This window comes from Henckelia pumila, chromosome 3 (assembly GCF_033568475.1).
Source record: "Henckelia pumila isolate YLH828 chromosome 3, ASM3356847v2, whole genome shotgun sequence".
Taxonomy (NCBI): Eukaryota; Viridiplantae; Streptophyta; class Magnoliopsida; order Lamiales; family Gesneriaceae; genus Henckelia; species Henckelia pumila.
This window is the reverse complement of record NC_133122.1, coordinates 138,678,849-138,694,744: the sequence shown is the minus strand read 5'-3', so window position 1 is coordinate 138,694,744 and position 15,896 is coordinate 138,678,849. Positions and strand designations below refer to the sequence as shown.

At 34.7% G+C, this 15,896-nt stretch overlaps 1 protein-coding gene across 10 annotated transcripts; it reads left to right on the top strand.

Moving 5' to 3' along the window:
* The first annotated feature begins 236 nt into the window (after positions 1-236).
* LOC140887788 (putative F-box/FBD/LRR-repeat protein At3g49040) lies at positions 237-7,715 on the top strand. Of its 10 annotated transcripts, none has more exons than XM_073295274.1 (7): positions 237-349; positions 1,584-1,622; positions 2,948-3,266; positions 6,084-6,677; positions 6,813-6,975; positions 7,050-7,196; positions 7,263-7,715. In XM_073295274.1, the coding sequence occupies exons 4-7, from the start codon at positions 6,085-6,087 to the stop codon at positions 7,566-7,568; spliced, it is 1,209 nt and encodes a 402-aa protein (XP_073151375.1). In that variant the 5' UTR covers positions 237-349; positions 1,584-1,622; positions 2,948-3,266; position 6,084; the 3' UTR covers positions 7,569-7,715. The 10 variants fall into 10 exon arrangements, 9 of the variants coding, with proteins under 9 accessions (XP_073151375.1, XP_073151370.1, XP_073151366.1 ...); XM_073295269.1 differs by adding an exon at positions 2,523-2,655 and having other exon boundaries at positions 6,084-6,975; XM_073295268.1 differs by lacking the exon at positions 237-349 and adding exons at positions 356-613; positions 2,523-2,655 and having other exon boundaries at positions 6,084-6,975.
* The last annotated feature ends 8,181 nt before the right edge of the window (positions 7,716-15,896 follow it).

The window sequence follows — 15,896 nt, the reverse complement described above, 5'->3', positions numbered from 1 at the left end:
CAACGCATTTATAATCATATAATTGATATGCATATCATCTTTTGATCAAGTTTGTCTTGAATATATATTTTGAAATTATTATTGAACTCAATACTATATTTATAGGAAAAAATTACAAGATACAAATCTTTACAAATATATATTTATTTTGATAAGAAATCTTTCAAATATATCTAAATAAAAATAATTATATGTAATAACAATATATTTATTATTGAATTTATTTACATAGTGGGCTTACGCCGAAACTACCCCTTTCACTTTCATCGACCGACCATCCGCCCACCTTCCTACACCGTAACCCTAACTTTCGAATCTGCTAACGACGAAAAATCGATACTTGTCTGAGGTAATTTACGGTTTTCGTGTCTTCCAGTAATGATTTTAGGTTTGTTCAAAAAAAAAAAAAAGTAAAGTTGTGTAGCATCAATCTATATCTTACTTACAATGTGATCCTCCAATTTGAGTGATTCACGTCCACCACAATTTTGCAGGCATTGATGAGTTTAAGTCACGAAACTTGTTATTTGTTTTGTAGTTTAAATCACCACAAGTTCTGGTTCTAGTTTTGAACAGAAATAGAAAGCTATTTTGGTTCCAGATTTTTAAATTGGTTTGTGCTATGTATCCCTAATGTTCTTTTTTATTCCTGCAAATCACCTTCTTTTTATTCCTGCAAATCATCTGGTATTTCTTTGTAAATTAGTGCATTAAAACAGGGAACTCATTCAAAATTAGGGTGCATAAAATAGGAACAACTTTTGACTGAAACAGGGGCTTATTGGGATGCATTCAATATGTGTTTGAGTTAATTTTTCATTCTTCTTATTGTGAAATCTGATTTGCCAACTTTATATAGTGTTCCTTTTACTAGTTCGCTCATGATTTCAAATTGATTGTTTCTTTGACCCTGAAAGGGCTGGATCTTCTAAGAGGCTGTCATATTTTTTGGAGAATTATTTGATGTGATTGGCTTCACTATTCAAACTTGATTGGCTTCACTGTACAAACTTGAAAGTTCATCTGTTCTCACTTATTGACTCGGTTAAACTGGAAAAGAACTTAGTCAGTTTGTTTTAATATTTTCTAACTGAAATGTAGAATATCGAAATTGTCTTAAAACTAAAGTTAGTTGCACTGCTTTGCTACGAATTATTCTGACAGAACATCCAATCAACAGCAGGCTTTTAATTACTGTTTTCTCAAGAATATTGATATCGATTCCCATTTGTAAATATGTCACTATGTATTTGTTTTATTACTTGATCAATATGAACTTTATTGATTTGTTTGTGGGAACACGCATCTTTCCGTGTGTAATGTGCTTTTCAATTTTAATTTCCTTTCAAATTTTGACTGCGTCAGAGCTGTGTCCAACACATACTACACCCATGTCCCATGCATGGTACTGGACACCTAAGTTCTCCGAGGGTGTCTTAATTTGATTTTTCTCTTGGTTTTTCAATTGCTTTATTGAATTTGAATTAAATTTTCATCTTTTATTCTTGATATAGAGCTTAATGATTAAAAGCGCTTGGCCATAATTCTACTGTTATTAAGTTTTCCATTTATGTTTGAATCAGGCAAATCTCGCACAACTCAGTACTAATGTTGCTGAACAGGTATATCTGATTCCAGACGTCACGAACTTTGCTTGTCATTGTTTGCTAACGAAAATTGTTGTGAAATAGAACACCAGTTGCAACTCAAGAATGATGAAGTTCCTTATAAATAGAATTTGTCACTCAATTAATTTATTCATTGAAGTTTGGTTTATGTATAATCGGTCACACACACGGTGGAAATATATTCAAGCAGTAGTGAATAAGGTGGTGAAAATCCACAAGATTTAAATGGTTTGGTTTCATGTATTTACATCCAAGGCATCTAGCAGCAGAGAACAAAACTTAATTAAATTAAACATTAAATGCTTCCCTCGATCGCATGCCTAGAGCTTACAGGAGGAGAAATCACAATGATAACATATCTTGGAAAATTTGAATGGTCCAAGCAATTAAGCCTTTTAGAAGTGTAAATCCACCTAAAATAATTACTGAAAGACACGAAAACAGTGAACTACCTCAGACAAGTATCGATTTTTCGTCGTCAGCAGATTCGAAAGTTAGGGTTAGGGTGTAGGAAGGTGGCCGGATATGGTCAGTCGATGAAGGTGAGGGGGTAGTTTCGGCTTTTTGTAAATTTGTTGATTCTTTTGTTGTTGTGAGGGATGTTTTCTTTGAAAATAGAGGCTTTTGTGCATTTGTTAAGGATTTTTATGGTGACACTCAGTTTTGTGCAGTTATGTTAAAGACGATTAACTGCTTCTTATAAAAGTAAATAGGGGGGCTGGACAGAGCCTCAGCAAGGAGATTTTTTGAAATTTTTTAATTTTTTTTTTAATAAATAAATATGTTTTGTCCATCTTTAATGTATTGAGTCAATGTTTGATAGATTGTATGCTCCTTCTCAGTCAAATACCGCATTGATTGATAACTCACTCTGCTTGCTCCTTCGAATTGAAGAAGGGGAATTGAAAATTAGAAGGGAACTGTGGAAGAACATAGAGAAAAGAAGGGAGAGAAATCCAGAATCATTCTACTACCTGTAATGTGATTGTATCACATTTAGAACAATCCTGCACACCTAATGACTAAAGTAATTGCTTCTTTACTTCTTCTTAACAATTTGTTAAGAAAAAAAATTATTTTTAGAGGTTGCAAACACTACCTAAACAAGCATGCAGATTAGAAGTATGCTTTTTCTCACTTTTTGCATTCTATATTGTGCCTGAGTTTATTATTTGGAATGTGAATTCAAAATGCTTTTTTAACTTTTGATTGATTATGAGAAAAAGAAAGTGCTCTTTTTTTTTATTAGTTCAAAAGGTAAATGTTACATGCTTTTATGGTAGTATAGAGTTACATTTATGGTACTTCTGTTTTCTCAGAGGGACAGCAGTGACAATGAAGAACATGTTGGAAAGTCAGTTTCCTGGAATGGACGTTGTTCTTGCCAATCACCCGCCTCCTCTACCGAAACGGTTGTTGAGAAAAGTTGTACCAGTCGTTCAATTTGGTGCAATTGGAATTATAGTGGCTGGAGAGCATATATTCCCTCGTCTTGGATTTGCTGCACCCCCTCAATGGTACTACTCCATGCGAGCAAATAGATTTGGAAGTATGGCAAGCATTTGGCTACTTGGAAACTTCCTTTAATCCTTCCTGCAGAGTTCAGGGGCTTTTGAAGTGTATTGTAATGGTGAACTGGTACTATTCCTCTCCCTTGTTATATATATACCTGTGTCAACCTTTTGCTTTCAACTTCATTTTCTTGCTGCTTGTGTAGCTTTGCATGTTATTGCATCTGATGCTTGAGTTAAAATTAACGTATGGAGGTTTTTTCAAGAACACATATTTGAATCACTGAAAGGTTCAAATGTGCTTTACCGCGCATGCTTTGCATATGACAGGTGAATTAAGATTAAGAGTATGGATCATCTTCTCTACAAATATGCTTGATATCAGTTTGTGACTAAAGGGTCAAGTGTGTTCTTACCAAAAAATTAACATTTAAGATGTTGGTTCTATTAAATGTTACCGGTGTTAATGTTGGCAGATATATGTTCTGTTCCAATCTCTTCGTGCAATGGAATAAGATAATATAAGTGATTTATTTAAGCTTAAAAAATAGATTGTTGCATTCCAATGTCTTCGTGCACTGAACTATCATCTTTCAGGTGATTCTCTTAGCTTAGAGTAGAAACAAGCGATTCTTTTAAAAGCGAGCTGTTGTTTGAGCGCTGTTTCTGTAGCATTTCTTCATCGATTTCTGTCATTTTCGGATACTTAAAGGCTGTATTCAAATCTCAATACAAAGTTGAACCAGCCCCTATTCCTCTAGCTCTTTCCAGTAACTTTTAGCCGAGATTTTATGGGGAGAAGCTGTTGTTCGGTTTCCATCTTACTTTTGGCTTTGAGTTGGGATGATTTTAAGATCCATTCAAGCCTTTAATTCGAGTTTCATGTGGGTTTTCTTGAGGTACAGGCGCACAACAGGCTTCCCGAAAATGGATTTTGAACCACTTCGATTTAATTTGTTTTCGTTACATTTATCACACATAATGAATTTGGAAAAGACTCTGGTTCCCATTGTCAAATTCTTGGAGAGCTATGGTATTCCAATGAAGCAGATTGATGATCATATCTACTTTTTTCCGAGATTTCTTTTACATAAACTGGAAGTTTTAAGGAAATGTGTTGATAAGGTTGATGAAATGGGAGTTAGTAGGAGCTCTAAAAGTTTATTTATGCTGTTAGGATTATGCGTTCATTCTGCGTTTATTTATATATGTGGAATGCTGTATTTTTTGTTTTGTTTTTTATTTTCCTGCTAAAATAGTTTTTCTTTTCACAGAACATTCTTGGGGTTATCTATTCCTTCTGTATGTGGTTGTTCAAGTATCCCGGGTTGTTTTAGTTAGAGTAGTGTTTCCATTTATGCAATATTTTGGTATGGTCTTGACTGGAAGGAAGCTATTATTCTTGTGTGGGCTGGTTTGTGAGGAGCCGTAGTATTTTCGATTTCGCTCTCTGTTAAAGTGAGTTAATATAGCATCTTTTAGATGATATTTTAGTTCTATCTGATTCATACGTTGGCATCTCTGTGTATGATATTGGATATTCATTTTTATATTACTATATGAGTGGTAGTATTCATACTAGATCATTGAAGTATAATTTTTTTAATGTGAAAAGAGTGTTGACAGAAATAAACCAAGTCACTACAAGAAATTTGGGATTCAATAACACCCAATGGACAACGATTTTTCGAAAAACCATTGTCTTTTTTTCATTTAACAACGGTTTTATTGAAAACCGTTGTTCTCCAATTTTTGTTGGAAAACCGTGGTAGTTAATACATTATTTGATTTGATGGATAGATTATAATTTATTTGATTTAATTGATGTAAAATTATTAATTAATAAATAAATAAATAATATGACGAAAATAAGGCGAAATTGATTGTGATAAGTTATGCATAGATTAATAATACATCAAACCAAACAATGCCTATATGTTTAATACGAGACATGCATGTTAGGGCTCGAATTTTTGCAGTTCAAGTGAGTTAGCTATTAATAGCGAGTCTATCGGCAGTGACAGGTGGAACGGTAGAGTTAAGTGGAAATAATGCTCAGAAAATTCTAAGTGTGGCAGTTTGGAGCTCATAGAAAATTATGGTTTCAGCGAATGAATCCATAGGTGTACCTTGAGATCATACTTGGAGGCGAGAACCGACTATAGGAGTGTGAGGACGAAGGCGGCGGCGAGAGGAAACATCGACGATCAAACTGCAGCCCAATTGGATTGTGATTCCACCAGAATTAAAGAAGAATACGTTGTCTCGCCCAAATTGAATAGGATTCGATGAGAATTAAAGTAAAATCAAAGAAGATTCACGATTTGTTCGCGTAGAGAAACTGGAGGAAAGTGAGAATTGAAGAATATCGGTGATTTGGCTGAGATCCAAATTATAACCAAATGGGTAATTTAATTGGGTTGGGTGGCCCGTTTCACGAACATGGGTGCGTGACATATTCATATAAATAAATATATTGTTATAAATCACGAGAAAAATAAGACAGATGAGTAAGAGACAATTTATGAGATGAGAGAGAATTCATATGAGTAAATTATTGAACTAAATCTTCCTATTTATATGAAAAGATTACAAGATACAAATATTTACAAATATTATCTTGACATATTTATCTTGATAACAAATCTTTCAAATCTATCTAGATAAAGATAATCATCTATAATAACAATATATTTATAACAAGATACAAATCTTTACATCATCTATATGCATGGGACATGGGTGTAGTATGTTTAATAATTAAGTTTTGTTCTCTGTATGATTACTGATTTATGAGAAAAAAAAAAAGTTGTTAAAAAGACTATTTTTTCAAAGGAGTTTTTTTGGTGATATTTCTTTTCTTTTTATTTGTTTGTAGAGTCCAAATATATTCTATTTTGTAAAGGGATTTTTTCAGTTCCTTTCGTTTCCTTTGGTTGTTCAGAATGAGTGAGAACGGGGAGGTGGACAAGATCAGCCAGTTGCCAGACGATGCTCTTGTGGCCATAATCTCTCGATTAACATGGCGAGAAGCTATCGCCACCAGCATCCTATCGACTCGTTGGCGCCACCTCTATACTTACATCACTCGGCTCTCCTACTCCACTCTACATCCCTCCGAACGATCAAAAGACAAATATTTTCAACAATTACAGGAAAAGGAATTTTCCAAGCACATGAATGAGACTTATGATTTCTTTGCTTCAAATAAAGACCCTCTGTTTTTGGAAGAATTCAAGTTGCATATACCCTGTCTGAAGGGAGGAAATATTAAGAGGTTGCTTCCATTAGTGCTGGAAAAAGAAGTAGAAAGCATCGACATACGCATAATTTATCACAACAAAGCTATGCCTGGCTATTACACTTTTCCCCGTAAGACTTTGATTAATAGAAAAGGTGGCGACTTAGGGTTGTTTCCAGGCCTCAAGTCACTCAGAAAATTGTCCCTACGCTCTCTTCATGTAGATGATCGAGATGTCGAGCTTTTCGTTTCGAATTGTGCTGTTCTGGAACACTTGTCCATTGTGGGTTCTTACAGGTTAGAAAAGGTGTCGTTGGTTGGACATTCCAAGTTGAAGTGCTTGGAGATTTCTTCTTCTAGGAATTTGGTGTCGATTGAGGTTCATGACATGATCAACCTTGTTTCTTTGACATGCTATAAAATACAACATAGGTATTCACACCCCGAGTATTCAATTTTCCTCCAAAATGTCCCAAAGCTTGTTGAGTTCAATGCTTCCGATCAACGTCACGTACTTGGCCACATCTTACCCGGAATTGCGTCTCCCGTTCTTGATCAACTGCTGCACATTAATGTTGTCTCAACAGAAATCTCTGTAAGTGGTACTATAATCAATATAGTATCAGTGTTACTTTTTATTTTTATTGATGATGTTTCTTCCATTGGCAGAATCATTGTATATTGCCACCCCTACCGGTATTAAATAATCTAAAGCATCTCAAGCTTCAAGTTAATTGTATGGATGGTAGCAGGGCTTTTCTTCATGATTTTCCTCGGTATTGGCGATGTCCTAGCTTGCAGAAACTTGAGATAAAGGTAAGTTTGGTTTTATATATATGTAGATGACTTGCAAAATCTTGATGTATGTCTTTTAATTTGCAGCTTCTGTGGATGAGTTTTGAAGTTTATGATGATGGATATCATGCACTTTTAAAAGATTTACATGAAACGGGAATGTCGACGATTAAACCACGTAGCCATCTCAAAGAGGTGACTCTCTCAGGATGCATAGGGTCTCCAGTTGATTTAAGCTTATTATTTATTATCATCAAGCAAGCCGTTGCACTAGAAACACTCATTGTCGAACCTTGTCAACAAACTCCGGAAATCCGACAGAGGGCTGCGGCTCTTGCACGAGAGTATCTCAAGCAAATTACACCGGTCTCGACTAATCTAATCATTATGTAGCTCATAAGATATCTATACGTTATTTAATTATTTATAAGATGTTGAATATTTGGAATTGTTTCTGCATTGTTACGAGGGCAAACGGAAAGTTACAAAGGTATGCATGCAGCTTGAGGTAATAAGTTGATGGGACAGATCAGCTTTAATGCACCATTTTGAAGTTATCCTGGTTTTGGTTTTGGTTTCTAACATTGAGAATATGTGTCATTCACTTATTTAAGGGAATCCACTTATTTAAGGGCATCCATAATAGTAAAAAGCTCGGGAGAGTTTTTTTCGTGTTTTTCACTCCGTCGTATGAACGACATCTCAATTTATATAAATAGTTTATTTTATAAATATTTAATAATTTTATTTCATAACAAATGCAAACAACAATACTAAATAAACTAGACCGAGAAAAGAAAATAACGAAAACCTAAGAAAGAGATTGTCACTCCAAACTATCCAAAAGTTAAACAATTTGGTACATAAGTGCCCACAAACAATACCAAAGAATATTATCTTTACATTTACATTTACTAAATTAACAAGATGAAGGACTTTAAAGTGCTAAAATAAACTTTTGCGGAAGACTGACATGGTCAGAGGGATGTGTCGTGCCCGCATCACAGTCCACTCGATAGTTCTGCCCCGCAAGCTTAATGATAACCTAAACCTGCACCAAGTAGATGTAGTGAGCCTAGGAGCCCAACAAGAACATGAGAGAAATAACGAGTACTACATAAATACAAGCACACGCAGATTAAAAATAGATTATACTAAAAATACTTTTGTTTGTGCCCCTTAATTTAAATAAATGATTTCTAAAGGAAAGAAGTGAACATAAATGAAACATATGCATGGATAAGACGAATATAATCACTGTAACTGAATAAACTGTACTGAAACATAGTCATAAATATTTGAACTTAGATCCTTGAATTGTGACTATGTGAATTCGATCATGATCATGGCTGCAGTGCACTATGCCGCAAGAAAGTCAGGATAACCACCAACTCTTCTTGCCCATACTTGGTAAGGGAAGCCAGGATTTCTCCCAACTCGTCCAAACTCATACTTGGTAAGGAAAGTCAGGATTTCTCCCATGTCAAATAAAATTTTCATAAATCATTTCAGCGTCCTTTTTTAATAGCACAACCACTGACGTAAGGTAAATGACAAGACATGCTTAAATTCAAAGACACAACACTAGTAGGACATCATATTGGCAGTGATCAACTCAAGTTCTCTTCTCAAAGCTAATTTAAAAACGAGTGTATCGAGTTTTCTCAGACTTAAATTTCGAGGATGATGTATGGCTGTTATTTGAGATAATAATTCATTTTTATTGATGAGCGCAACATCCTTGAGCTTCTTGACAAAAACACCAACTCATGTCCATTCCCTGTTTTCTGCCACATCACACATGGTCCGAGTTTGACCAATAAACTGATTTTGCTCATGCAAGACCAGGCTACAAATTTTATACTGATGCGATTCTCTACGAGTCTAGTTTGCAATGCAGAAAGCGGTTTGTCATTTGGACACTTGAGCAAGGACTTATGCCATTTTTCTAAAGTCGCTGAAAGCTGTCAGAAAACTCAACTACGCATATATATGTTAGAAAAATCATGAAAAACGAATTTGAAAGATAAAAATCAGTTTCAAATGCTATTTTAAGAACAACTTGATCTGATACCAACTGATAGGATCGGGCACAGTGTGTAGAGGGGGATGAATACACATTTTTAAAATATTTTGAGCTACAATATCTCGGTTCTTGAAATATTGAGCACCGATGAATTAAATTGAGTTTGGTTTTCAAACCAAGCGGAAGACACTCGAAATAATACTTCGTAGAAATTGATTTATAATTTTTTAAGACCACACAAATCTCACATTTGTGTTTCTTGTTAACTATAATTTTACTAGTTTACGTAATGAATTATAATTTACATGACCGAAATGATCATGCCAAAAATCACACGATTCAACCAAGTAAATAGAAGCATATCTTTTATTGCTTTCAATATTACGAAGTACATTCATCGCATCTAATTTGAAAAGGCTTTTTCCCATGTAGCCTTTTCCTACAAACATACCATTCTTAGACTGCACAAACTTGTTAGAATAAAACACTAGTCTAAATCCAGCTTTGACAAGTGCTGATCCAGATACAAGGTTCTTTCGAATTTTTTGAACATGTAGCACATCAATAAGGGTTAGTTCTTCGCCAGATGTCAGCTTTAGCACCACTTTACTTAGACCCATGATGTTTGACGCAGTGCAGTTACTCATAAAGAGTTCACGTTCACTAATCGGGGTGTAAGTAGAGAACATGTCTTTTTCTACACATACAGGTCTTGTTGCTTCAGTATCAATAAACCACTCTTTTGGATTATCCACTAGATTGGCTTCAAACACAACCGCAGACAGCATGAGATCAGACATGTCAGTTGAAAATTTATCGTCTTCGGTGATGTTCAATTGGTCCCTTGATTTCTTTCGATTACCTTTCTTTTCTCGGCAATCTCATGCCAAATGGTTGGGTTTGCCACAATTGTAACAATTTTCCTTGAACTTTTTGGCTTTTCCTTTCTTTGGACCATTTTCTTGGTGCTTCTTATTTTTGCTGGTATTTTGTTCAACCAAATTTGCCCTTGCCTCAATCTTTGTTCCGGCCTTCCTATAGGATGCCCTGTTGTCCTTCTCTATTCGCAGATGCACGATCAAGTCTTCAAGACTCATCTCTTTGCGTTTATGCTTGAGATAATTCTTAAATTCTTTCCACATAGGAGGCAACTTTTCGATCATGGTCGCCACTTGGAATGAGTCACTAAGAGTCATTCCCTCCGCATGAATTTCTTGCAAGATCACTCGTAATTCTTGCTCTTGGGCCATAAATGGTTTGGAGTCAGTCATTTTGAAATCAAAGAATCTTCAAACTATGAATTTCTTCAAGCCGGCATCCTCGGATTTATATTTTTTCTCAAGTGACTCCCATAACTCTTTTGCAGTTTTCACTTGACTATAAACGTTGTATAATGTATTGTCAAGTCCATTCAAAAGATAGTTTTTTCATAGAAAGTCACTATGATTCCATGCATTAAGGGCAGCCCTCTTTCGAGGATCTTGTTCTCCTTCGTCAGTAGCAGGTGGATCTTCTTTAAGAAATCTTTCCAGACTGATGGCAGTCAAGTAGAAAAGCAATTTTTGTTGCCACGACTTGAAATCAAACCCATTGAATTTTTCGTGTTTTTCTACATAATGAACAGTAAGGGTCGTTGTAATTGTAGAGATCATTTTGGTTCAAATAATGTTTTAAAATTGTTGGGTAAAATTATAGTATTGAGATATATTGAGTATATGCGGGTGAACAAAAATGACTATGAAAAAATAGTCGAGGTAAGAGTTTGACTCTTTTTTCTTAAAAAGTTATTGCCCCGCCCCAGTGCTTACGGCTATTGACAATACGTTTCCCAAGATACAACGACTATCAACTTTGAAATAGTAGCACTAAAAATTTTAAAGTCACGCAAACTTTGAAATGTTTAGAACACTATGAACTCGAATTTTAATCGTTCAACTAAAAAATCCAAACCAAAAATTTTATGTCTTGTAAAGTTTGGATCTAAGTGTTTTTCTTAAAATTCAAAACAAATTTAGAATTTAATTCTAAAGATTGAATTAAGCGCAAAAAATGTAGAAAATTCAAACCAAGATTTTATGTCTTGTAATTTAGATTTTAAGCGCTGAAAGCTTAAAAATTCGCAGAAAAATTAAAGAAAATAGAAGAATAGGAGAAGAGAAGATTGGTGTGTTTTAAATGCTGACAAGAAACGTATTGTAATTGTAGGATAAAATCAAGAGTCAGTATTGTCTGCAGTGTTACAACACCAAAGACAACACAGTGCAACGAAAAATAAATACGTAAAATAAACAAAAATAAATAACACAAGAAATTAATTTTGCACGAGTATAAAAACTCATGCGGGTGCCTTAGGACTAAATATCACTAGAAAATTAAGATCATTCTTACAAAGCAATATTAGTGATTTTACAAAAAAAATCAATAAATCCTAAATTTCTCAACAAGTTGAGAAATCAAACTTGCATCCTAAATAATCAGAGTATAAAACAAATCAGATGCAACTCCCGTAGCCTAAATTTGCAGAAACAAAAAATATCTTCGATTAACACTGTTCCCACAGTGTTGTCTCCGATGTCTTCAATACTAACGGCAGCACGGGGACAACAACAACGATGGCTGCAAAAATTTTTCAGAATCTTCAAATTCTTCTGTGTGATTTTCTTTGAAAGGTCTCTGAATTATGCTCTGAAGTGCACGTCTTGTTTGTGCCCAGAATCCTTTACCTATAGATGAGAGTCCAAGCATGAAAAATATTTTGTTGTAGAGTCCTACAAATAAGAAAATAAGACTTTGTTAGGAATAAGAGTCGTTTAAATATAATTAATAATATCTTGATAATATTTGATAACAATAATTCCTTATCAAGATAATAATTAATATAGGTAAATATCTTTTCATATATTTTTGATAATAACATAGAATATTTAAACCTAGCATATCTTTGTCTAGAAGGCAAAAATATTTAGTTCAAATCTTTTCACGATTAGGTGAGATATTTCAATGAATTAAAATTCCTTTCAATATCCCCTTTTTGCCTTTCTGGACAAAACCAGCACAAAAAATTTCAAACATAAACTCCCCCTGAGTTTAAAACACTTCTCCCCCTGAATTAGTAAGTCTACCCCTGAAGTGTTGTCCCTCGTGTTGACAACACGACGGATACCATGGACAGTAACACGTGGGGATTTTATTATTCCTGTATTATAGAGCATAAGTGGGGTAGAAGGAGCAGTCTCGTTAGAGCATATTTAACAATTAAGGCACACAACTAGATCAAAATCAAAAAAATCAAAAAATTAAAGCAAAGATGAGATAAGAAAAAAATATGGGGTGACACCAATCAATATAAAATTGATCAGTATCAGATCCCTCCTGTTCTTCAGTGTCCTCATCCTCATCATCCTTAGTCCCAGATGGACCAGCCTCATCTTGTGCATTCTCTCTCCTTTTTGGACAGAAATGCAAAATCTTGTACGATAATCAGCTAACAAGGCTCCATAAAAATCCAAGTCCTCCTGGGCTTGGGCAATCTTCTTTTCAGCATAAGCCATGAGAGCCTGAATGATAGTGAGAGAGAAATCCAGAGTGGATTGTTGAGGCATAATTTCTTCAGGTTCTTCGGTGTTGTCTCCCGTGTTGGCAACACCGAGAACAACATCAACATCAGTAACAGCAGCAGTAGATTCAGACCAAGGAAGGTCAATGTCAAGATTTCTCTTCCCTCTTATTAAAGCAGCTGCAACCTGCAAATCTTCAGTTAGTTCATAGATACCTTCACCAATATGACAAAGCAAACCTTGAAATTCCAAAATTCCATAGATCAAAGATGGAAATGGCAGCTTGACGGATTTAAATCTTCCATTTGCAAACTGGAGTATAGTCTTGAATACGAGCTTGCTAAAAATGAAAGTGCTCTGAGTCTCTATAGAAAATGACACAAACACTTGTGGTCGAGTTACCACAGTGAAGCTTGTAGAAAGCATCCAATTGCGTAAGATAGAGTAAAAGGATATGAGCTGTGCAACAGAGAGTTGGCCATGAAACTTTTGAGTAAACCACCGGTGAGTAAGCAGTAACTTCATGAATATCAGGGTGGTTCCCTTCTTCATCATCTAGTGTGTCATAAAGAGTATTGATTGTGGCATATTTGACCTAAAAGAGCTTTTCTCTCAAAAATTCCAGCACTCGCTTCCTGCTCTAGGGCACCACTGCAATAAAAATATAAAATAGCTTTTGATTATTCAAAAACTCAACCAAATTGAACCTTTCATAAGCGTCCACATCAATATTTTTCTCATCAATCAACCCTCTATTCACATACAAGATTCACACAGCAACATCTTCTCCAGAGTAGAACTTGAAGAAAAATGACAGTAGTCAAATAAAACTTAGCAGCATCCGTGTTGTCTGTGATGTTGGCAACACCATCAGCAACACCAGCATCATCATCATCATCATCTTCTTCTTCAGAAGACTTGATTCCTTACTAGCTTAAGCATCAACTTATCTTAGATGTGGATGAATTATCATATACATTGGGATTGATTGCAGCAAATTATTCCAGCATCTCTTTATCAAGCTCATCATCGAAAGGTTGAGCAAAAAAAACCACAAAAATATCAGTCTTCCCTTGCTTTAGAATGTCCAGAACTTGAGTCAGGGAAGCTTCATTATCATCATAAAAGACAATTTCCTCAGTAGTAATGGGAGGAACAAAAACATCCAATTCAATCATCAATCGATACTCAGCCAATAAGGCTTCATAGTATACACTGCATTCCTTCTCCTGGCTTATTTCTCTCACTACATGATCCATCAAAGATTGTATAGCAGCATGAGTGATCTGCATAAAATCAGTTGTGTGAACAGTGTTGCGCGCAGTGTTGGCAACACGAGGCACAACATCAGATTCAGACCAAGTTAGGTCTTTTTTTCCTTTCAGAAAAATATGAGCAACCTTCAATTCTTAACCAACCAGAGACAAATACTCATCAATGTCTCGGATAAAGCCATATAATTTCAGAATCCCAAAGATGAGGAATGAAAAAAACAAATTTGTGGACTTTTATAAACCTCCATTATCAAATTGGAATATGAACTGAAATATCAGGTTCACCAAACTTGAAGGGACTTGATGTTCCAACTGCAAAAAGTACTAGAGCTTATACTTGGTTACCACAGTACAGTTGGTTGGAGGAGTCTCGTTCTTCACAACACTAATTGATTTCCAGCAGAACTTCTTTCTCTTCATCAAAAGTACGATATAGAGCAGTGATAGAAACTGAATCAAAACATATATTTTCTCATGCACAGACACTCTGTCAAACTTGGCAGATTGCTCAGCATCTACACTAGCAGCGAAGTTTGCAAAGAGTTTCAAAACAGACTTTCGACTGTAAGGAGAAAAAGCAAACACAAAAGCAAAGAGACCTCGAGTCTTTAACAAATTCAAACAAATTCTGCCTCTTGCAAGCATTAGATCAATCTTCTTCTCTTCAATGAACTCATGGTTGACATACAGATGTCAATCAACAGTAGAATCTTCTGAATATAACTTGTCAAAACAAAAATGTGTCATATTAAAATCTACATAATCCATGTTGCCTCCAGTGTTGGAAACATCATTCACAACATCATCACCGACAGAATCTTAAGTATTCGCTTCCACAAATTCATAATCCTCAGAGATGGAAGATGAACTACCATAAATATTAGGCCCGTTATCTGCAAGTTTTTGTTGCATATCTGCATCAGGTTCTTCCTCAATGATAGCAGAAGTACGCACATTTCTAAAAAAAACCAAAACAAAAAGACAATATGATTAGCACATAATGCAGATAAGCTTAAATATAATAAAAGCGAGAGAATGTAGAAAGACAATTTGATGACTGCAAAGACGAATTAAGCATAAGAATGATCAAATCAATTAGTAATATATGCTTAAAAGAAATCCATTGAACAGTAAAAATAAATTTAGTATTCAAACATTCACCTTCTAACAAACTCATCCAGAAACACTTACCAATGAAAATTCCTATGGGTAAAACTTTTCGAATCAAGGGATAAAATCCAATTCAATTATGATAATAGTCCGAGATTGAAAGAAATAAAAAAATTCACATAAATAACTCCACATCATCTTAACTCCACTAAATCATTGTCAATCACAAAAATCCAATTTTTAGTAAATAGAGTATTTCACCAAATTTTGTTCATTTAGAACGTCAAACCCTGAACAGAAAATATTCACAATTATGTATGCATATTAGGGGTGGCAAAAATTCCCGAAATCTCGACCCTTCCTGAATCCCATCTCATTCCCCTCCCGAAAAAATTCCAACCCGAAATTTTTCCGACCCAAACTTTTGGGATTTTTCCATCCCGATTAATATCGGAAGAGGGATCGGGAATAAAACCTTATCCCGACGGGATCCCCGACCCGTCCCGAAATAATATAATAATATATTTTATTAATAACTTTATTAATATAATAAGCTAAATATTATTAGGTTTCAACTCATATAACACTTAATTGTGAACTTAATTCGCATAATTTTTATTGTGGAACGATCAAATTGTAAAATCACGAAATGACATTTTATTTTTGTGTATTTTTTTTAAAATTAAATTGATAATTTAATTAATTAATATTTATAATTATCTCATTAGAACAAATATGTAGAACAAGACTCAAG